At 43.4% G+C, this 23118-nt stretch overlaps 1 protein-coding gene across 1 annotated transcript in view; it reads right to left on the reverse strand.

Moving 5' to 3' along the window:
* The window catches only part of TDP1 (tyrosyl-DNA phosphodiesterase 1), a 787135-nt gene that overhangs the window by 505004 nt on the left and 259013 nt on the right, over nucleotides 1–23118 (reverse strand). Inside the window, exons 9-10 of the mRNA XM_069208192.1 lie at nucleotides 4656–4734; nucleotides 93–278 (exon numbers count right to left, since the gene is read on the reverse strand). Of these exons, the coding sequence (XP_069064293.1) occupies nucleotides 93–278; nucleotides 4656–4734 (265 nt within the window). The remainder of the gene's footprint in view (nucleotides 1–92; nucleotides 279–4655; nucleotides 4735–23118) is intronic.

Here is a 23118-nt window from a genome sequence, read left to right on the forward strand (position 1 = left end):
CGGCAGTGTGCTATACCAAATCAGGAACATAGCATAAAGAAACACAATTAATGTTAAATAGTGCATTTCACAAAGAGATATGAGGTATTTACCAATTGAAGCTCACTCTCCTTTCTCGTCAAGGTTCTCTTATCTTTCCCCAGTGTCACCAGACTCTCTCTGAACTCAGAGTAAAGCCACTTAGACTTATCAGCTCCCATTGATCCGATGCTTGAAAACTGACAGACCACAGGCCATGTTTCTTCATCTGCCTGTCCAGAGGCATGTTCTCTTAAAAGCTAAGGACAAAATGTAGAAATTGAACACAAATAAATCAACACAGGTTCACTACTTCTGAAACCAATATGGTGGCTTTTCAAATGCTCAATGTTGAGAAAGAAAATTCTACTAATCTCTCAAAAAGGGTGTTACAGGTTGCAATTTCGGGTAAACAATACAATGGAGTTATGAAAGATTAGAAGCAAGTTATTGACCAGTAATAACTGCCTTACTCTAGCACAATTTGCCTGATAGAATAGTCTCCAAATGAGGTAGACATTCCCATGCTTGTTAACAGGATGAAATTCCATTAAGGTTTCTATTTAGTCTCATTTGTTTCCATCTTGCTATTAGGTGAGACAGAAGATGATACAGGCATAGTCACTGTTTAATAATATTGATCCTACATCTTAACGTGGCGTAGGAAACTTCACTGCGTTAGTAATGGAAAGATCTAATGCCAGAGAATTCCATTTTATATTTGCAACAGTGGACTGACAAAAAATAATTTGTTGGCAAGGAATCTAAGTTGGTACCAGGAGGGGAGAAATTCACATCTGCCTCACTTGCCAAGGGTATCCAAAGACATGGGTGAGCCCCCCTTCGACAAGCTCTATGCACCTACACACTGGAACACTCTGAAATGCCTCAACTCAACAGCAGCAAGGAACTTGTTGATAAGGATGAATGTTATTAGCAAGAGCACTATCTACTTTAAGGAGTAAAAACACACAATAGGAATAGGAATGAGAAGCGTCCATATTAAAAAAGAGCTGAAGTGCTCAAGAGGAATTATTTTTTAGGGTCAATCTGCACACAAGGTATGTTTCCATGCTAGTTGTCTGTAGCTACAGAGTTAACACCCATGTGCCTTCCTTTGAAAGACTAAACTGATCAGTTTATCCACATTTTCCTTTCAGTCTTTTCTAGGGTTTTTCTTGGGGAAACAAAGTTCACCACTTTAGTAACCCAGAGGTTTACAAATGAGGCAGACCAGTCACCTACTTCCACAGCTTGGGCCTTTAAGGGCTAAAAAGAAATAGATAAACAAGGACTGTCCTAGCTTTTTTGTTACTGAAACGTATGGTGTGTGGATTAAGTCAAAAATGTGTTTGCTCATTATAGCCCTTATAGGAAACTTTGCATGCTCCTACAGCACAAACCCCTGAACTGATTTAGACCAAACTTGGCATGAATATAAAACCTTGCTCAAGAAGACTATTTTTAAATGTTAGTTGTAAATCCAATCAGTAGTTTTGGAGGGAATAGCATTTGAAAAATATGTTAGGTGGGCTGGAAAGTGTTAATGCTTTGGTACACCTCTGTCAGTTTAAAGCATTTTGTTGAAATTCAAATAACTTTGTCACTGTTTGACGAAAGTGCATGAAAAATAGCAGATACTTACAATATTGAGACCTCCCTATTTTCAAATTCAGACCCATGGGGGGGGAGATAGGTGGGTAAGGTTATAAAGGGGGGTGAGGAAACGCCCTTTTACTAAGTTTAGCAATATGGGATGAATCAGTACAAAATTTGGGAGAAGGTGTCTACTGGAATGTCGAATTGTTTGCTAATCCATCAACGGGGGATGGAGGAGTAATGGATCTAAATGGACGGAGGGACTTTCAATAAACCTTTCAATTTCTTATAATTTTGGAGTTGTTTGGTGGATCTGGAGCTCATGCTGCAGGAAGTTAGAAAACTTCACCCACAGCAGGTATTTCAGGCTTTGTGAGGATCCTAGAACCCCCAGCCTCATAATGAGTGTTATGTTGATATGTTATATAGTTTATTAGCGCTAAGAGTTGTATTAGCGCGTGGCTAGGTATTTAGAATTGTATTAGCTTGTGTGTAGTTGCGTGGGGGGATTCTAATTCGAGGTGGTGGAAGATCGGGAGGAAAAGACGGAGAGAGACACTATGAGAGACACAAGCTATTACCACGATCGCTTGTTAAGCCTTATTGTATTTACAACTTGAAATAAAGAAGATTATAAACTTGAAGTCTCCGACATAACAATTCTGGCGACAAGCTTATTTGTTGAACCTACGGTGGAAACGGAGTGCGAAGTGCCGGTAAGAGTTATTACCTTCAAATTGGAATATAAGGAGATATCTTACCCAACGATGGAATTTAAATATATTGAACTGTAAGGCTTGACAAGACGAGTGATTTATTGAGGATCGTATTTAGGAAAATAAACGGAAAGTATTGAAGGAACTTGCCGTTACATGAAACTCACTGTGGCATAGTTAAAACAAAACAGAGGGTGAAGAGATGGTATTGGTGGCCTGGAATTGATGTTCAAGCTGAAAGGGTGGTAAGGGAATGTGTCATTTGTGCCAATTCAGATAAGACTTTAAATACTTTAAAACCAAATATGTGTGAACCTATCATTCTGAGTAAGCCGTGGCACACTATGCTATAGACATCATGGGTCCCATTGGGAATCCTGGAAGGTATATTATTGCCATGATTGATATTTTTTCAAGGTGGCCAGTTGTGAAAATTGTGGACAAAGTGGACTCTTTGGAGGTTTTAACATTTATGGACAATACCTTTGTGGAGGAGGGTTTACCTGTGCAGATTATTAGTGACAATGGAGTGCAATTTACGTCCGCTTTGACAAAAGAATATTTTGAAAGGATAGGAATTAAGCATAGAACTATATCTTTATACAATCCTAGTGCCAATGGAATGATCAAAAGGTTTAATAGGGTTATGAAGAATGCTATTCAGATTGCGTGTAGGAATGGGGACGATTGGTCGGTTCAAATTTATAAAACATTGTGGTCTTATAGGACATGTTATCATGAAGCCTTGGGTTTATCTCCTTTCGAGTTAATGAGAGGAAGGGTACCAAGGACTAAGTGCAACCCAGAGTGGTTGTTGGAGGTTGCTGAATGTAAGGTGCCTTTTGGGAGTGTGAGAGATCAAATTATGAGGAAACATATGGCTTATAAACAGACTTTTGACAAGAGTAGAGGTTCAAAAAGAGAGGTGGAAATTTGTGAAGGGAGTTGGGTTAAGGTGAAGAAACCGTGGAGAGTATGGAAGGGTGAGAGTCAATATTCAGAACCTATTCAAGTAAGCAAAGTCTTGCATAATGCAGTCCTTCTGAGTGATGGGTAGGTATGGAACCTTAAAAGGATTGCTGTGTTTAAGGGTCAGCCAACAAAAAGAATGAATGTAAGTGATTCTCTAGATGAGATTGGGGTAGAAAAAAATAATGAAATGAATGTAAATTTGGAAAAAGAGATGTGTTTGAGTGACAATGTTGAGGAAGATATGTATAGAAGGAATTCGGAGCAAGTTTTGGAAGAAGGAGCTCCGAAAGGTGATTCGGATTGTAATACTAGTGACGTGGAGGAGTGTGCTAAATCTATGGAAATAGGTAGTACTTCCAATGATAGTAACAATGAAGAGACAACATGTAATGGTAAAAGGATTGTTTCCAAACCGAAATGGTTGGATGATTATATTGTGTAATAATATCATTATGTTCTTTTTATTGTGTGTCCTTTTGTTTTTTTTGTTTGAAGGAAGGAGATGCAGATGTGTTATGTTGATATGTTATATAGTTTATTAGCGCTAAGTGTTGTTTTAGCGCGTGGCTAGGTATTTAGAATTGTATTAGCTCGTGTGTAGTTGCATGGGGAGATTCTAATTCGAGGTGGTGGGAGATCGGGACGAAAAGACGGAGAGAGACGCTACGAGAGACACATGCTATTACCACGATTGCTTGTTAAGCCTTATTGTATTTACAACTTGAAATAAAGAAGATTATAAACTTGAAGTCTCTGACATAACAATGAGGCTGTAAGTCTTCTCACGCCTCTTTAAAAAAATTACTCTGTCCCTGTGGTCTAGGTTTCTTCTCTATACGATTATAAACCTCTAACCCACAAAGCCCCAAGCAATGCAACAAAATTCTCTATAGCAGTAAATCTTCAGGCACAAAAAAAAAAACTTGGAGGTAATTTACCAAATATGCCTTCATTCACAAATCTATGTCCCAGATTCGACTTCCTCTATCCTTAGCACCCCTAAAATACTTTACAAAAAGGAGCAACCATGGTCATAAAGAATTTCAATTACTTCTCTGAACGCCACCAATGGCAGCACAGATTACATCACAAAACAATAAGATATCAGCACAGACCTCATTGGTCAATCGTAACAATACTGACCTATCTTGGAATGCCTACAGCCACATTTGGGCAGAGCTGTTTTTATCTCACTACACGATTTAACCCGTTCTCAAGCTGTACTATCTAATGACCATTGAGCTGCACTGAATATGGCTTCAACTGCGCAGATGCAGTTTTCTTAAATTAGGGTATAGACGCATACCTGACAACGTACCACTCCAACATTAAAAGACAGGAGTACAATACCTTCCGAAGTTTGAAGTGACCCCACTTTTCTTTTTCGGCACCTTGATATCTTCCAGGGGTTGATCCGACGAGGTATACTCTAGAAGCAGAAAATGCTTTCAGATAATGAGATGTTCTACAGCTTTGCCAGATATGAATCATATATATTATAATTACAATATCTACGATTTCAAAAGAATTTCTGAAGTGGGTGACAACTAAATTCAACTTCTGGTGTTTCAAAGGAACTATCAAAAGAGGATATCATTTTATCGTCATCACTCTCCCCTGACAAGTGTTATGACACTTTGTTAAACACTAAGGGTCAGGTCCATGAAGCCATTTAGCAGTTGTTAACCCTTTGATTCAGTAAATCACAAGGCTTTGGGACCACTAAATGTCTTTTCATAATGTACTAAATCCATTTTGCAATTCGATAAGTACTTTTGGAATTGCAAAATGGGTATTGGAATGCATACCAAATCGCAGTTTGGAAGGGATGTGCTGAGGGCCTAACTTCCAAAACTATAATTTGGAATGCTCAGTATTACTGGTTTGCGATCGTAATTTCAGTTGAAAGGAGGCAGTAACCCATTCGCAAAGGGAAAAAAGACCACTAGGAATCCTTTTCTCTTTGTGAATGTAAAAGAAAAGTTTGTTTGGAAGTGTGCAGTGGTGCAGGGTACCACTCCCATCTCAAAAAAAAAATTTTAAGTACATTGTTTTAAAGGAAATTGGGGTGCATTAAAAAACAACATTTAAAAAGCCATCCCAAATATGGTGGTAAAAAAATCCCAGACATTGTGGTCTGCTAATATGAGCAGGCCACCATTGCTGTGAAAGGTATTAATCCGAGTAAATCGCATGAGCAGTAATGAACTAGGTAGAACTGGGACGCATTCCAAACCCTAATTTTATGAACCGACCTATTGACATTTTGGTCGGTTCACAACATAATTAGTGGCCGCAAAAATAGTGGTCCCACATTGTGACCACATATACGTACATCTGATCCTTATGTTCCCTTGAACAAGGTCGTACCATCTTTTTCCATATCATGCAGGGGTATGCATAGTGAATTGAATTGTGACCCATCTGCTTACGTTTAAAAATATAAAATCAGGAAAATGTCTACACCTATTTAAGGAATGACGTATTCTTAATTGTTGGCCTTATTAAAGTCTTGCTCAAGACTGAATTCAGTCCCAATTTTCTTTAAGTGAAACCTTTTCTGTTTACACCACTTCAGCAGCGTTTGAGAAAAGTAGTATTTATTCAGGCTCGCAGGGCAGCTCTTAGACTAGCGCATCTATTGTAGCAATCTGATCAACCTTTAATCCTTCGGAGGTCGATTAAACGAACCACATGTGAATTGAGTTACAGCAACATCTCATTACAGTGCTCAGAGAAGTCTGTGACATGGAAACAAGAAAGATGTTAGAGTTATTTAGTTCACACACCTGCCCTCCTCGACCTGAGCCATCTGCTGTACAGTGACACATAAAAACTACTGATTGCTTGTAGTAAATATGCTGAATGGGGAAGTGGTAAACAACTACTGCTTGAAAAGTAACACAGGAGGCAGTGTTGTATCTATATCTGTGACAAGGACAGAGGCAGAGATGGCCAATCACAAAAGGAACACATGTCTACCATCACAGGGAGACACTATGGAAAAAAGCAGTGACAAAGGCAAAAGCTGCAGAACAGGTACAGCAGTGGGACAGATACAGATATCAACAGCAGTGGAGCGACCATCAAATACAGACTACAGTATGAAGGGGGGGGGGCAGCATCAGTACAGACATTTGTCACACTGCAATCAGGTACAGCAGTGATAGCAGCAGTGCAGATCTCCTCACACGGAACATATACCACACAGCAGCAGCGCTGCAAACTTCTTTCACACACACACAATTGTTGAATATTAGTGCCTTGATATACTTTCTTGTAGGATTTTGCACTTGAGGCTCTATATCGTTAATGTAAGCTTTTAATGTATATGACGTCTACAGACAACTTCTATCCTGCTTCTAGACCTTTTTCAAATTAAGATTACTTTCAAATAATGTATTGAATTAATAATTACCCTAATCCTCACCATTAATTATTACAGGTTTCTGCCTAAAAAATTACATTAAAGTTGCTTGTTCAGATGAGACTGGTGATTTTTGTGTATGGCTGTCGAGTGAGCAGAGCAGCCTTCAAGACCTCCCTCAACCTCTACCATCGCCTGCTGAGGGAAACAAAGAAGACAGATCTTGCCGCATGCATCGAAACCAGCACCAACACCACCAAGGAACTTTTCAACATCGTTATGGAATTCTGGCCGCCACCAAATATATCACACTCTCACAGGAGGTGTGCGACAACCTTGCCCACTTCTTCAAAACTGGATAGCAACCATATACAGAAACTTTGAACCTCAACCCACACCTACCGACTTCCTCGACGGAAACGCTGTAAAGAATGGGCACACCAACATGGTACCGGTACGGTTCCAGCTCATTTTATTCTCCAAGAAAAGGTTCATAGTAAGGAGCAATGCCAGCACAACTTGAACCAGCAACTGCCCCACGGCAACTGCCTCTCCCTCCCATCCGTTCTATCCCCAGATTCCATACCCATTATGACCCTCATTATATTCTAATCACCACATACGCCACCACTGTAACAGACACAAACCACACACTGACAACCTGGAACATCCTCTCCACCCATGCTTTCATCACTACCATGAAATCCATCCACTCGGGAGCTCCCAATAACCCAATAATTAAGTCATTTTGGTAATTCCTCGACAAAGTTGAATTAGAATAAACACGTCTTTCACCTTGTTCTTTGTACTGCTGCTTGTCTGCAAAGCTCCAACCTGCAGTCACTGGTAATATTTAGTCCACACCTCGACTTCCAACATTTTCTGTTCAGGGTTGATACTCCCCTGCTCCACCTCACTTCCCACCCAGCTGCTTAGTAAGTTTTCCTTTGCCATGTACTTAAAATAAGGGTGTTGTTATAGTTACCCAAAGGAAAATCTGACAAATTTAAACCAATCTGACACACAGAAGTTACTAAAAATAAGTGAACAATTACCAGCCTGTCAACCAGAGAAAATGCTTCAGCATTAGCATCTACAAGAGCCAGATGAAATCTGAAAGCTACTGCTTCATCAAAATGTGTTAAATCGAGTATTGTGTACATATGCCAGCATACAAGCACACCAAAAATCCCATTGTTTACTTTAGATAGTTTGCATAAAACCAAATAATAAGGGATAAGAATATATCAGCTTCGATTAAGCAACCTACATAGCTCACAGTAGACATTTTGTTACAAACAATTAAGTTCATTTATGACGAAAACTTTACAGAAAAAACATACCATAATCTTTACACCAACATCAATGGTACTTTCAAGAAATATCATTAAAACCAGTAAAAACTGATGGATCAAAAACAATGGTGTTCGTATAAAGTGACGGCTCAGTGAAAGGTGAACTAAAAGTGTACCAATAATATTTACAAATATATACAATCAAACAGCATGTGGCTGTAAAAATATAATGATTTTCCAGTACAACGCCCAAAATTTTGGTTGTCATAAATCCTCTCATATATATTTTTTTATAACAGTTCACATTAGGTTAATCATCTAATTTTCCTTACAGAAGGAGACGCAATACTCCTTTGCTATCACTTTGTAGGAGCACATAGTTTTTGATCCATCAGTTTTTACTGCTTCTAATGATATTTCTTGATGGTCAATTGAGGTTGGTATTTTGATTCAGGAAATAAATTGATTTACTGTGAATAAAGAAAGACTTCTCTATCAGATTCACTTGAAGTAAGATCATAACTTTTTGCTGTGGGAGTTTAGGCTTATACTTCCCCCATACAGACCATATATTTTTGTATTCTCATTTGAACAGCCAGGTCTTGAGTTCTTTACTGAATTGCCAGAGCAATGAGGTGGTCCTGAGGGGCAGGAGCAGGTCATTCCATGCTTTAGCCACTAGGTGTGAGAAGGAGCATGCTCCGCTGTTGCTTCTGCGGATGAAGGGGTGTGTCAGCGAGGGAGAGGATAGAGGTTTGTAGGTGTCTGGTCAGTTGGAGGAAGGTTATGAGTTTGTTGATGTATACTGGTCCTTTGTTGTGCAGGGATTTGTATGTGTAGGTCAGCATCTTGAACTGACATCTTTTCTGGACTGAGTGCCAGTGTAGCTTCCTGAGGTAGGGTGTGGGTGCGGTGTGATGTGGTTGTGCATGTGGAGGTTATGGATGAGTCTTGCTGCTGAGTTTTGTATTGTCTGTAGTCTCTTCAGAAGGTATTCGGTGATCCCTATGTAGAGTGTGTTCCTGTAATCCAGTCTGCTGGTTATGAGGACCTGCGAAAACAGTCGTTCTGGTGGTGATTGGGAGCAATCTGAAGTTCCTGTGTGTGAGTAGGATGAGGAAGTAGGCGTATGAGACAGCGTTAACCTGTTTCTTCATAGGTAGCTTGTTATCCAAGATGATGCATAGTTTGCAGGCGTGGTCACAGGTAGATTGTTATCCAAGATGATGCATAGTTTGAGGCAGGGCAGCAGGTCACCATGAGTCGTTCCAAGACAAGCTTTGTTCCTGATGGTGATGATTTCCGTCTTGTCCATGTTGAGCTCGAGAGAGTTGTACTTCATCCAGTCAACGACGTTCATATATCTGTGGAAGTTGGCTCTGGTGCTGGAGGGGTTTTCTGACAGAGAGAGGATGAGATGTGTGTTGTCGGCATAGAAGATGATGTTGAGCCTGTGTGATCTGACAGTGTGAGCGGTATGTGTTAAAGAGGGTGGGCTGAGGGACGGTCCTTGGGGGAGGCCGCAGATGATCTTCTTCGGTTTCAAGCTGAGCAGGGGGAGACGGATTCTCTAGATTCTTCCAGTGCAGTATGAGGTGAACAATTTGAGGGCGTCATCAAAGGCAGCAGACAGGTCTAGCAGGATGAGGGCTGCCATTTCGCCATGGCCCTGGAGGGCCCTGATGTCATCTGTGGCTGCAATCAGGGCTGTCTTGGTGCTGTGGTTGGCTCGGAATCCAGATTTTGAGGTGGCCAGCAGGATGTTGTGTTCCAGGTGTTTGGTGAGCTTCTGGTGATTCCCTTCTCTAGAGCCTTTGATAGAAAGGGGAGCAGGGAGATGGGCAAATAGATCTTCGGTTCCGATGGGTCAGCAAATGCTTTCTGCAGGAGGGGCCTCACTTCCATGTGTCTTCAGTTCTCAGGGATGGAGGCCGAGGTGATGGAGGTGTTCAGGACTTTTTTTAGCTTGTTGTCAATCACCTTGATCCCACGGCTGAAGACCTGGTGGGGGCAGTGGTTAATGGGTGCTCCCAAGTGCAAAGCCTTCATGATGGAGATTATTGCTTGAGTTGTTAGAGGGTCCCAATGAGTGATCAGGTATTCAGGGTTTGTGTTAGTGGGTGTGAGCAGGTTGATGCTGTTGTCAGCCGGAGTTGAGGTTCACCGTTTTCATAGATGGCTGAGATGCTGTCATGGAAGAAGTCTGCCAGGGTGTTACACAGTTCTTGGGAGGGGGTGATGTGGTTTTCAGCAGCTGTGGTGTTGGAGAACTCTTTCACGATGGCGAAGAGCTCCTTGCTGCGGTTTGCGCTGGCATCAATCTGATCCGCTAGGGCGTTCTTCTTTGTTTCTTTCAGGAGGCAGTGGCACTGGTTGTGTTCTGTCTTGAAGGTGGTGTGGTCTCCTGTCTTTTTTCTGGTGCGCCATTTACCTTTGAGTTTCCGGAATTTGCGTTTGGTGGTTGTCAGCTATGCGGTGAACCAGCTGGCTCTTCTGGCAGGTCCTTTTGATTTGCTTGCCTTGTTGGGGCGATTGTGTAGGCGCATTCTGTTATCAACTGGGAGAAGTTCTTTGCAGCCTGTTTTGGGGTTGGATGTAGTGTCCCGGGGGGGGGTGGGAGTTGAGAGCGTTGTTCCACTGGTCTTCTGATATATTTTTCCAGTTTCTGCATGTGGAGCTAGGGGGCATTGTGCCCGTGTGGGTAGGCCGTGAGATGGTGAAGTGGAGGCTGAACTGTACTGGTATTGCATTTGATGTCAGTTTTTTGTAGTTTTCCAAGTAAAGGTCTGCAGGTCAAATCCACAGAAATTTCCGTAGTGGAAAGGGTCAGTAAATAGCAGTACATGTGGCTTTTGGGGTACGCTGCAAATCCTTTGCTGCATTCCAACATTTAATCTCTGCACGCACACATCATAAAATAACAATACAGTAGCAGCCCAAGAACTCAATACTCCCAAAAGCACAAACCCTCATACCATCACCAAGAAAATTTCTACCAAATCACTGTTAAGTCTTTGTCACCTAAGGTGTACGCACATTAATGCAAGATCGGTATCCAAAAACAATGAAAACATCCATGACCTGCAAGCTGACAAAAATACCTACTTTTCACCACAAAGAATTGACTAGGAGATGATATGGCTTCATTACTCCACAAGGAAATCTCACCTGGGTACCAATACTTCACACAGAGCCGCCAAGATAATAAAGAGGCAATCAAGCACCAATATTCAAAGAAGACATAATCATAATGGAAGATATACATATAATAGAATGTGAATCTATGACATGAGGCAACCCTACTCCCAAATACTCTCATACATATTTCTATCCTGACTTTCACCTAACAACGGAGCACTCACAGAAACCTTTCTAGACACCATTATAATGTGCTTTTACCATCCAATACTCTTACCTATGTGTCCTCAGTAACAAAAATTTGGACTGATATACCAAAAATGCTACAACCTACTGCCATAAAATTTCAATTAACTGCCCTCAAACTCTCTAAAATCATCTCTCGACTGACTCACATAGCTGGGCACACACTGGCTGCTGTCTTGTGCAATCCAATGCTAGTGAAGGTTTCAGAATTTGCTCCCGTCCAAAGGAGGGACCATTAATTCATCTTGAAGAACCATACAACTTTGACAACACTATCATATCAGTGGATGAACACAGATTAAACCATGGTACTGCACTGAAAATGACAAGACAACAAAAAGGCAAACAGAGGGAGCCTTGGATGAAGATGACATCAAAGATTACAAGCACAAATATGTACCCTTCAACAAATATGGTGCAAATTCACAGCTTACCTGGCAAAATATGCTTACAAAGATCAACATAATGTGCAAATCATACATCAAGAAAGGAAGAATCACTGACTTCTCAAACATAATCACCAGAGGCCAAATGTCCCTTGAAGGAACTGCACAAGATTCAATTAGAATCCTGTAATCCAGACTGCACTAAGACTTCAACTCCTTGATCTCGGACCATCTACCACTAACTAGTCAACAGTTTTATGTCTAAAGCCGAAGCACTAGATCTATTAAATAAAAGGAAAATTATGCAGTTCCTACAACCCCACAATGGGAACTCATGGTAGAAAAACACACCAACTTGATGACCTTATAAGGAACCATCTCTCATACTACTCCATGAACTAGTGAGATCAAATTACCCAGGAAGCAGATCCTCAGAACCCTGCTCCACAATAATAGTCAAACAAATCTTCTAGTCAACTTCAACAGCAATCCCAACACTGAACACCATCAACGAGTACCTAACCATAGACATATCGTCTTCAGAACTCAAAATCTAATACATGAGACCACTAGTTAAAAATAATAACCTGGACCCATTTCTAACAAGCTATTCACTGGAAAAGTGATAGATATGGTTGCCTTCTATCAGACTTTAAACACCTAGACATTACTATCTCCAAATAGGTGTCACCCAAGGCAGAGGCAATGAATTCACATGAAGCACCATTTGTGACAACCTAAAAAGTACACAGAAGAGATACAGAAAGAGTGGGAGCACTCTTTCTCTTGGACCTATCAGCAACATTGAACACCAGATATCACAAAATATACATTCAATAAATTATAGGAGTATCAAAGGACTTATCCCAGACTGGATCAATTCCTACCTTAATGACATGTCCAGTATAATTTAGGTCTCCCTATCACCCATAAACCATACAGCTTTGGCTTTTTATTAGGATAAATTTCTCATCGCTTTTCCCCTCATGAAACCATGCCTGAACCTCAAACAGCTTTCAAAGTTAAACGACTACCTTAAATCCATCGAACAATGGATGACAGACAGTCAACTCAAAAACAGAAATTATAACATTCGGAGAATGGGAAACCTACAATCACATTGCCTGAAAAACTAGAAAACCTGCAAACAGCCTCCTCCAAGGTAAGGAAGTGAAATGTCAACAAATTAACCAAAGCCACATGCCCCATCATGACGACACTCAAACACATTTGCCCTCATTTTGGGTTCCTACAAAAGGTCAAGGAAACCACTTCACTTATTTTACTATGCTAGTACTATGCAAATTCTCTATATAATGAAATATCAATTTATCAATTCCGACCATGAGACAACTCAAAATAATTCAAAAGACAGCAGCAAGAAAACATCTGCACCTTAAAATTCTCAACCATCTCGCAGGCTGTCAAGTCTCTGTACTGGCTACCTCACACCATGGTTGCATAATGTACTGGGCAATAAATGGAACAGATGTTTGTACAGATGAATCTCAATAAATACTCTCAGTAAAGCATGCTATGCTCAAGATTGGTCTGAGAACTAACTGTGCTGCTTTCTTCATTATGGTCCAGCTTTAGTAAGAAATATAATCCTATGGGCACCACCTGCCTATCTCCCCTTATGTGGATATATTTGATGCTTTCTACTGATATTGAATTGACACTTTATTTTATCTAAATGTTCAGATGAAAATATAACTAAACATGGAGCACTTTTTATTATCCATTTGAAAACAGAGAATTGGAGCTGAAAGTATAAATGAAGCTAAGGACCTAATGGGCTTATGTCCAATGAAATGTGGGTTTTTATACCAATGCAATTCGTACCCAAACAAGGAAGGAAAATACTAGGTAGTCATAGGTAGGCGTGCTTTTCCACAGCAAGGGTGTTTTTTTTACTTGCTAATAACTTTGGCTCCGTTTGACAAATCTTCACAAAACTTACCAAAGAAAATGTTCATCCTCCGCAACTCCTTCTAGGAAAAATTCAGGGTGAGCAATCAAGTAGGGGATGAGAAAAAAGGGGTGGGGGCAAAAACGCAAAATTCCCATGTATTTTCCATAGACTTCTTTAAGACAGGCAACAGCAAAAACTGCTGAACAGAACTACATCAAATTTGACAGGATACTAGATCTTGGTACACAGATCGTGCTTTTTGTGATTTAGTCTAAATCCGTTCAGTATATTTTGAGAAATTAAGCTTGAAAAATACTCGTGTGTCTAAACTGTTGGGTCTGGAGGAACAATTTAAAAATAGCGTGTTCTGGAGCTTTATTTCCCTTGGGCCATGTCGCTCTTACGGGAGTCAGACTCTCCCGAGACCAAGTGTTCCGACTGGCTGCTTGCAACATGAGAAAAATTTTGCTGACAGCCATTATAGGACTCAGAGCCATAGTCCCTGTCCTGAAATTAAGAAAAGTATAAAGGGGCTGGGTAGGAGTTCCCTGATCCCCCTATGCTCTATGGTGGGGACCCAGAGAAACCCAGTGGGGCCAAACAAAATAGCAGCCGGGCTGCATTTCGTATGTTTATGTACTGTGGATCCTATTCCTGGGGCTGTATTCATGAATGGCATGGCGGCTGCATGGCCTCTGTCCCCAAGCCTCCATAGGCCCAGGGGTACCCACGCCCAGGGCAAAATTACTTTTTTCTGTGAGGAAGGGCCAAGTGCCCCCACTCCCTGAGCCTCCAGAGGCCCCCAGGTAGCCCACCTCGAATGAAAACATTTCTTTATGTGGGGAGGAGGCCCATGCGTCCCTCCTTTCAGACCCTCTAAATGCCCCAGGGAGCCCACCCCCAGGGCTGAAAATTAACAAAAAAAGCAAGGGGGCTGCAGGGCCCCCACTTCCTGAGCCATTAATGGCCCCAGACCCCATACCCTGCGGCCGGCTCAGTAGCTGTGTCCCTGGAAGCACACTCCCGGGACAAAGCGAATTCGCTGCCCCCAGCAGCACAGGCACAGAAACATGTGTTTGCTCTCGCTTAGTTAATTCCCACCAAGTGGTAGCAAACACAGAGTCCACTCTCAGGGGGAGGGAGCTTCAAAAATGTTCCTGCCTGCTGGGAGCAGACTTTTGATTCATTTCCCAATCCGCACTGATGCGGACAGGGACACAGATCAAAATATTGGTCCCACCTGAAGGCGAGAGCAATGCCAGCTCCCGCTGTATGCAGGGAGCAAGCTGGGGCTGCGGAGGCTTGGGGGATCCCCCACAGCCTTCAAAAAAAGTATGGTGGGTACCCTGGGTGGGCACCAGGACACCCCCTTTAAGCGTAAAGACTCTGGGGGATTGGGGTCCCCGTGGCCAAAATCGGGCTAGGGGTGCATGCCCCCCTCTAAAACTCATGCTGCGCCCCGGTAGATTGGGTCCCTGGGGCTGAAACTGGGTTGGGGAGGGAGGGGTCAAGTGTTCCCCTCCCCCTGAAAATGATGCCAGGTCCCAGAAGATGGGGTCCTCGGGGACAGAATTGGCCCAGGGAGGGCAGCTATGAGCGCCCTCCCCTTTATTTTAATTAGTGGCCCCAGAGAATGGTGTCCCCAGGGCCTAACAAGGATTTTGGAGTGGGGTGCACAGCTTTTCCATAAGTTGTCCCGGAGATGGGTCCCCCAGCTCATAAAGGCTTGGGGTTTGGGGGTCATGCATCCCCCACCCTTTATTTTTAGAAACTGAGCTGGGGGATTGGGTCCCCACTGCATTAAAATGTTCTGGGAGGAGGGGCCCTTGGCCTCCCCTCTTAACATATGTATGGCCCTGAGGGATGTGGTCACCAGGGCCTAAAGAGGCTCGGGCATACCCACTCGCCGCTTTAATAAAAAGAGAAAAAAGGCTCTGGGGATGGGGTTTCCATGGCAAGGCCCCTTGGCTAACCCGCCCGCTGTGCACAACCAAAGGCCAAGCACAGAGTGTGGTTGGCTGTATCGGTGGGGTGGGGGTTGGCTGCAGAGCCACTTATGCATGGTAATTATGTGCTATTTTGCATTTTTTTTAAAAACTATAAATTCGCTAAAAAAACTAAAGGTTAATGTAACGTTATAGTTAGGTGGATATGTCACTGACATAATTAACGTTGGATGGGATTATTTCTGTGATCCTATTGTTTCAATATGGTTGGTTTTGAGCACATACAAGTGGCTCATAAACTTACTGGTTATCATGATGGGATTTAGGTGTGACTGGATATGGATTTAAACCCTTCTCATTTGTTCAATAGGTGTGTGAGGTGGACAATGGCATCCTGAGGAAATCCCTTAAATTGTTCAGGATCGAAGCGCAGACAATACTTACTTTTCCATGTGGCTAGCGATAACTTGAATATCAATGGTATAGTCCTGGCATTTTGACTACCCTATGGCCATGCAATTCTGCCAAAACCATAGGACAGTAGTTATGTGCCTTTGTGATGTTTTGTTTATATGTTTTTTGTATATCTATGTGAGCACTGCTTTGTCTGCACTTTTGATTCACTTCTTCATACACTGTTTTTGTGGAGTTTGAGATACATGACCAAGTAATTTAATTCATAAATATCTTTAATGAAATCATATGACCAGCCTTTCTCTTTTTTCTTTGTGATTTGTGTGACTACTCATACTAATTGCTGTTTAGCTGATTTTTTGTTTACGTAATGGAATTAATATATAGGGCTGTTTTCACCTTTTGGGATAACAGCCCTAACTTAAATAAGTCCCACATGACTACTGTTTTTTTTATTGTACTTACCTCCAGGTCCCTTGGGCGTTCCAGGTGGTTCTTGTTGCATATTTCACACTTAGCGAGAAAGACATTATTTGCTTAAAATAAGCAATGTCTGAAGGTACTAAAGATTATACTTCCTGCAGCCTTCATACTATGGTAAAAAGCTTTACAGATACATTATCTTCACAATGCAAAACAAACACATGTATATAGCCTAACGCCTGGTGCATATAGTTTTCCACGTTACGTTGATACTGTCATGGTGAGACGATTCTCCCTAATAACTCAAGGATCGCTTCCAAAACTTAGAATGTTGAATTTAGAATCACTCCCTGTTGAAAACTTGTTCTACAGTGCCCGAAAATGTGTGTGGAAAATGTTGAATACAAGTTGTCAACTGCAAACATTCATAAAGTGTTCAATACGTGTCCACAGCTAAGCTATATTAGGAGCACATGCATTTTGTAAACACTTACACCGGTTAGCTGGACACAGGCTGCACAAAATTAGTTAGAAAAGTATTATGGCAGCTACACACCACTATATAAACTATTACTCAAACTACCACACTCAGTGGATGATGTCATCAGTGATGTCATCAATGTCATTTGAGATGTCATCAGCAACAACATACATGATGTCACAAGGGATGTAATATGTGAAGTACCAAGTTAGAGTTAGCGCTGCTAGCTATAACTGGGAAATGTCAGTGTTTTTTTAGTTCAACACTGTTGTAGTTGGTCTCTTGCTCTAGGCAAGACTGCTGGTTTAACCCCTTCGCTGCCGGTTTAACCCCTTCGCTGCCAGGCCTTTTCCCGCTCCTGTGCCAGGCCTTTTTTTGCCTATTTGGGGCAGTTCGCGCTTAGGCCCTCATAACTTTTTGTCCACATAAGCTAACCAAGCCAAATTTGTGTCCTTTTTTTCCAACATCCTAGGGATTCTAGAGGTACCCAGACTTTGTGGGTTCCCCTGAAGGAGGTTAAGAAATTTGCCAAAATACAGTGACAATTTCGTTTTTTTTTTTTTTAAATGCGAAAAAGTGGCTGCAGAAGAAGGCTTGTGGTTTTTCCCCTGAAAATGGCATCAACAAAGGGTTTGCGGTGCTAAACTCAGCAGCTTCCCAGCTTTCAGGAACAGGCAGACTTGAATCAGAAAACCAAATTTTTGCAACACAATTTTGGCATTTTACTGGGACATACCCCATTTTTGCAATTTTTTGTGCTTTCAGCCTCCTTCCAGTCAGTGACAGAAATGGGCATGAAACCAATGCTGGATCCCAGAAACCTAAACATTTCTGGAAAGTAGACAAAATTCTGAATTCAGCAAGGGGTCATTTGTGTAGATCCTACAAGGGTTTCCTACAGAAAATAACAACTGAAAAAGAAAAATATTGAAATTGAGGTGAAAAAAACATCAATTTTTCTCTACGTTTTATTCTGTAACTTTTTCCTGCAATGTCAGATTATCGAAAGCAATATACCGTTACGTCTGCTGGACTCGTCTGGTTGCGTGGATATATAGGGCTTGTAGGTTCATCAAGAACTCTAGGTACCCAGAGCCAATAAATGAGCTGCACCCTGCAGTGCGTTTTCATTCTATACCGGGTATACAGCAATTCATTTGCTGAAATATAAGGAGTAAAAAATAGCTATCAAAAAAACCTTTGTATTTCCAAAAAGGGCACAAGATAAGGTGTTGAGGAGCAGTGGTTATTTGCACATCTCTGAATTCCGGGGTGACCATACTAGCATGTGAATTACAGGGCATTTCTCAAATAGATGTCTTTTTTACACACTCTCCTATATTTGGAAGGAAAAAATGTAGAGAAAGACAAGGGGCAATAACACTTGTTTTGCTAATCTATGTTCCCTCAAGTCTCCCGATAAAAATTATACCTCACTTGTGTAGGTAGGCCTAGCGCCCACGACAGGAAACGCCCCAAAACGCAACATGGACACATCCCATTTTTTTTAAAGAAAACAGAGGTGTTTTTTGCAAAGTGCCTACCTGTAGATTTTGGGCTCTAGCTCAGCCGGCACCTAGGGAAACCTACCAAACCTGTGCATTTTTTAAAACTAGAGACCTAGGGGAATCCAAGATGGGGTGACTTGTGGGGCTCTGACCAGGTTCTGTTACCCAGAATCCTTTGCAAACCTCAAACTTTGGCTAAAAAAAACACATTTTCCTCACATTTCGGTGACAGAAAGTTCTGGAATCAGAGAGCAGCCACAAATTTCCTTCCACCCAGCGTACCCCCAAGTCTGCCGATAAAAATGATACCTCACTTGTGTGGGTAGGCCTAGCGCCCGCGACAGGAAATGCCCTAAAACGCAACGTGGACACATCCCAAAATCTACAGGTAGGCACTTTGCAAAAAACACCTCTGTTGAAAGAAAACAGAGGTGTTTTTTGCAAAGTGCCTACTTGTATATTTTGGCCTCTAGCTCAGCCGGCACCTAGGGAAACCTACCAAACCTGTGCATTTCTGAAAACTAAAGACCTAGGGGAATCCAAGATGGGGTGACTTGTGGGGCTCTGACCAGGTTCTGTTACCCAGAATCCTTTGCAAACCTCAAAATTTGGCAAAAAAAAACACGTTCCTCACATTTCTGTGGCAGAAAGTTCTGGAATCTGAGAGGAGGCACAAATTTCCTTCCACCCAGCGTTCCCCCAAGTCTCCCGATAAAAATGATACCTCACTTGTGTGGGTAGGCCTAGCGCCTGCGACAGGAAATGCCCCAAAGCACAACGTGGACACATCCCATTTTTTGACAGAAAACAGAGCTGTATTTTGCAAAGTGCCTACCTGTAGATTTTGGCCTCTAGCTCAGCCGGCACCTAGGGAAACCTACCAAACCTGTGCAGTTCTGAAAACTAGAGACCTAGGGGAACCCAGGATGGGGTGACTTGTGGGGCTCTGACCAGGTTCTGTTACCCAGAATCCTTTCCAAACCTAAAAATTTGGCTAAAAAAACACATTTTCGTCACATTTCGGTGACAGAAAGTTCTGGAATCAGAGAGGAGCCACAAATTTCCTTCCACCCAGCGTTCCCCCAAGTCTCCCGATAAAAATGATACCTCACTTGTGTGGGTAGGCCTAGCGCCCGCGACAGGAAATGCCCCAAAACGCAACGTGGACACATCCCATTTTTTGAAAGAAAACAGAGGTGTTTTTTGCAAAGTGCCTACCTGGAGATTTTGGCCTCTAGCTCAGCCGGCACCTAGGGAAGCCTACCAAACCTGTGCAGTTCTGAAAACTAGAGACCTAGGGGAATCCAAGATGGGGTGACTTGTGGGGCTCTGACCAGGTTCTGTTACCCAGAATCCTTTCCAAACCTCAAAATTTGGCTAAAAAAACACATGTTCCTCACATTTCTGTGGCAGAAAGTTCTGGAATCTGAGAGGAGGCACAAATTTCCTTCCACCCAGCGTTCCCCCAAGTCTCCCGATAAAAATGATACCTCACTTGTGTGGGTAGGCCTAGCGCCCGCGACAGGAAATGCCCCAAAACGCAACATGGACACATCCCATTTTTTGAAAGAAAACAGAGGTGTTTTTTGCAAAGTGCCTACCTGGAGATTTTGGCCTCTAGCTCAGCCGGCCCCGGGGGGGGGGGGGGGGGGGGGGGGGGGGCGCAGAAATGCCCTAAAATAAATTTGACCCCCCCTGCCCGGGAGCGACCCTTGCCTACGGGGTCGCTCCCCCTGCGTGACATTGGCGCCTAAAAAACAAATCGGCCAATCTGCCCCCAAGGGGGGCAGAAATGGTCTAAATACAATTTGCCCCCCAGGGGAGCGACCCTTGCCTAATGGGTCGCTCCCCACCTCTAAAAAAAACAAACAAACAAAAGAAAAACCACACAAAAAGAATTGCCCTGCCGCCTAGAGGTTTCTGTCCCCCGGGGGGGGGGCAGAAATGGCCTAAAATAAATTTGCCCCCCCAACCCTCCCCCCCCCCCCGGGAGCGACCTTTGCCTACGGGGTCGCTCCCCCTGCGTGACATTGGCGCCAAAAAACAAATCCCCGGTGCCTAGTGGTTTCTGCCCCCTTGGGGGCAGATTGACCTAAAATTGGCCAATCTGCCCCCAAGGGGGGCAGAAATGGTCTAAATACAATTTTCCCCCCAGGGCAGCGACCCTTGCCTGATGGGTCGCTCCCCATCTCTAAAAAAACAAACAAACAAAAAAAAAAATATATATATATATTTGCTCTGGCGCCTAAAATAAATGTGCCCCCCCCCCCGGGAGCGACCCTTGCCTACGGGGTCGCTCCCCCTGCGTGACATTGGCGCCAAAAAACAAATCCCCGGTGCCTAGTGGTTTCTGCCCCCTTGGGGGCAGATTGACCTAAAATCGGTCAATCTGCCCCCAAGGGGGGCAGAAATGGTCTAAATACAATTTGCCCCCCAGGGCAGCGACCCTTGCCTGATGGGTCACTCCCCATCTCTAAAAAAACAAACAAACAAAAAAAACACAAAAAAAAAAAAATTGCCCTGGCGCCTACAGGTTTCTGCCCCCAGGGGGGCAGAAATGGCATAAAATAAATTTGCCCCCCCAACACCCCCCCCTACCCCCCGGGAGCGACCCTTGCCTACGGGGTCGCTCCCCCTGCGTGACATTGGCGCCAAAAAAACAAATCCCCGGTGCCTAGTGGTTTCTGCCCCCTTAGGGGCAGATTGACCTAAAATCGGCCAATCTGCCCCCAAGGGGGGCAGAAATGGTCTAAATACAATTTGACCCCCAGGGGAGCGACCCTTGCCTAACACACAAAAAAAATTGCCCTGCCCCTAGAGGTTTCTGCCCCCCCTGGGGGCAGATCGGCCTAATAATAGGGCGATCTGCCCCCAGGGGGGCAGAAATGGCCTAAAATAATTCCCCCCCCCCCAGGGAGCGACCCTTGCCTAAGGGGTCGCTCCCCTTGCGTGAAATTCACGCAAAGAAAAAACTCCCTGGTGTCTAGTGGTTTCTGCCCCCCTTGGGGGCAGATTGGCCTCATCAAAATAGGCCAATCTGTCCCCAAGGGGGGCAGAAATGGCCTAAATATAATTTGCCCCCTAGGGGAGCGACCCTTGCCTAAGGGGTCGCTCCCCACCTAAAAAGAAAAAAAAACATTTAAAAAAAAATGATCCCTGGTGCCTAGAGGTTTCTGCCCCCAGGGGGGGCAGAAAAGGCCTTCGCGAAAAATGTCCCCCCCTAGGAGCGACCCTTGCCCAAGGGGTCGCTCCCTTATGTCAATTTCTGGAAGAAAAAAAAATCCCTGGTGTCTAGTGGGGTTTCAAAAGCCGGATTGCAAGCAATCTGGCTTTTGAAACTAGGGAGAGACTTCAAAGGGAAGGAAACGCATTTCTCCGGGCCTCCCCCGGAGAGCATTTCTCTTTCAATCGCGTGGGGGAGGCCCCTGTGACAAACCAGTGCGCGCTTGCGCGCTGATGTCACAGGGGGGGGGTGCGGGGGGTTGGGGGTGGAGGGGGAAGGTCTTCCCCTTCCATCCCCATCTTGGGGGGGAAGGGGGGTGCACAGGGGGGGGGGGCGCTAGCGCTCCCCCAAGTTCCTGTGTGCCTTGGACGAGGTGACCTCGTCCAAGGCACACGGGAACTGTAGCCTTGGACGAGGTCACCTCGTCCAAGGCACAACGGGTTAAGGATGACAGTACTTATGTTTGTAGGCGACTATGCCAGTCCTACAACAAGTCGCAACTGGCGTCCCATCCCTCCTGGTTCACAAGCAGCACCTCACCAAAAACCCAAACAATAAAAGGTGATTTGTGGCAGCCCTTACACATGGACTCAAGAGTGTGACATCTTAGGGAGTGTTGTGGTTAAACGGAGATTACCCCTTTCTCACAAGAACAACATGTCTCCTTCAAACACAGGCAATGAAGAAGATGCAGTAAAGTTTCAATGGGTTTTATTTAGCAAAACTGCAATCTGCGATAAGTTGCATGGGCTGCAATGATTAGGTTAATGAACAGTGCAAGAAACAGAATGGTAAGGACAAGAGTCATTAATACAAAGACCTCCTCCCATCCTTCAATAATATGTAATGACAAAGTATGAGATATGTCCTAATACCCTAGCATAGTGAGCCTAATCTCTAACCGAAAAGAGAGCTAGGGATGTTAAACCTAATCTGCCAATGCCATGTCCATGAGAAGAGCCCACTCCACCCTTGTCACCTTTGAATGAGGTCTCTAGCTCAGACTCTTTAGGGACACGAAGACTGGGTCAGCGTCAAGGCGAAGTGCAGCATCAATAGCAATGGCATCCGGTAGGAATCCCTCTGACTATCTGTTCAAGTGAGGAGTATTTATACAGAACTCCTTGGACCCCTGACGTAGGTCTGTTTCCAAACAATACATTACAAGACATGCTTGGGACGGTAATTTATATAAACAATTCCCTCAAAAGCACGAAGAGAGAAAGTACCTAATGCAAACACCTACAGTTTGTTTATCATTGTTGCTTGATATTGACGCCTTAGCGTGGTGGTTCTGATAACGCAAACTAAAACATGGGCCTAACTAAAAACAAGGCAGCCATCTTAAAAGATTTAGTTAAATAAATGTGCTAAAACAGAGCAAGCTAAGTCGGGTAAAAGTCACTAGGTGACTGGGGTACAAGTCTGCAAGCCAAAGGCTAAGCTAACTCCTTTATCCCTCTAAAATAAA

This window comes from Pleurodeles waltl, chromosome 9 (genome assembly GCF_031143425.1).
Source record: "Pleurodeles waltl isolate 20211129_DDA chromosome 9, aPleWal1.hap1.20221129, whole genome shotgun sequence".
Taxonomy (NCBI): Eukaryota; Metazoa; Chordata; class Amphibia; order Caudata; family Salamandridae; genus Pleurodeles; species Pleurodeles waltl.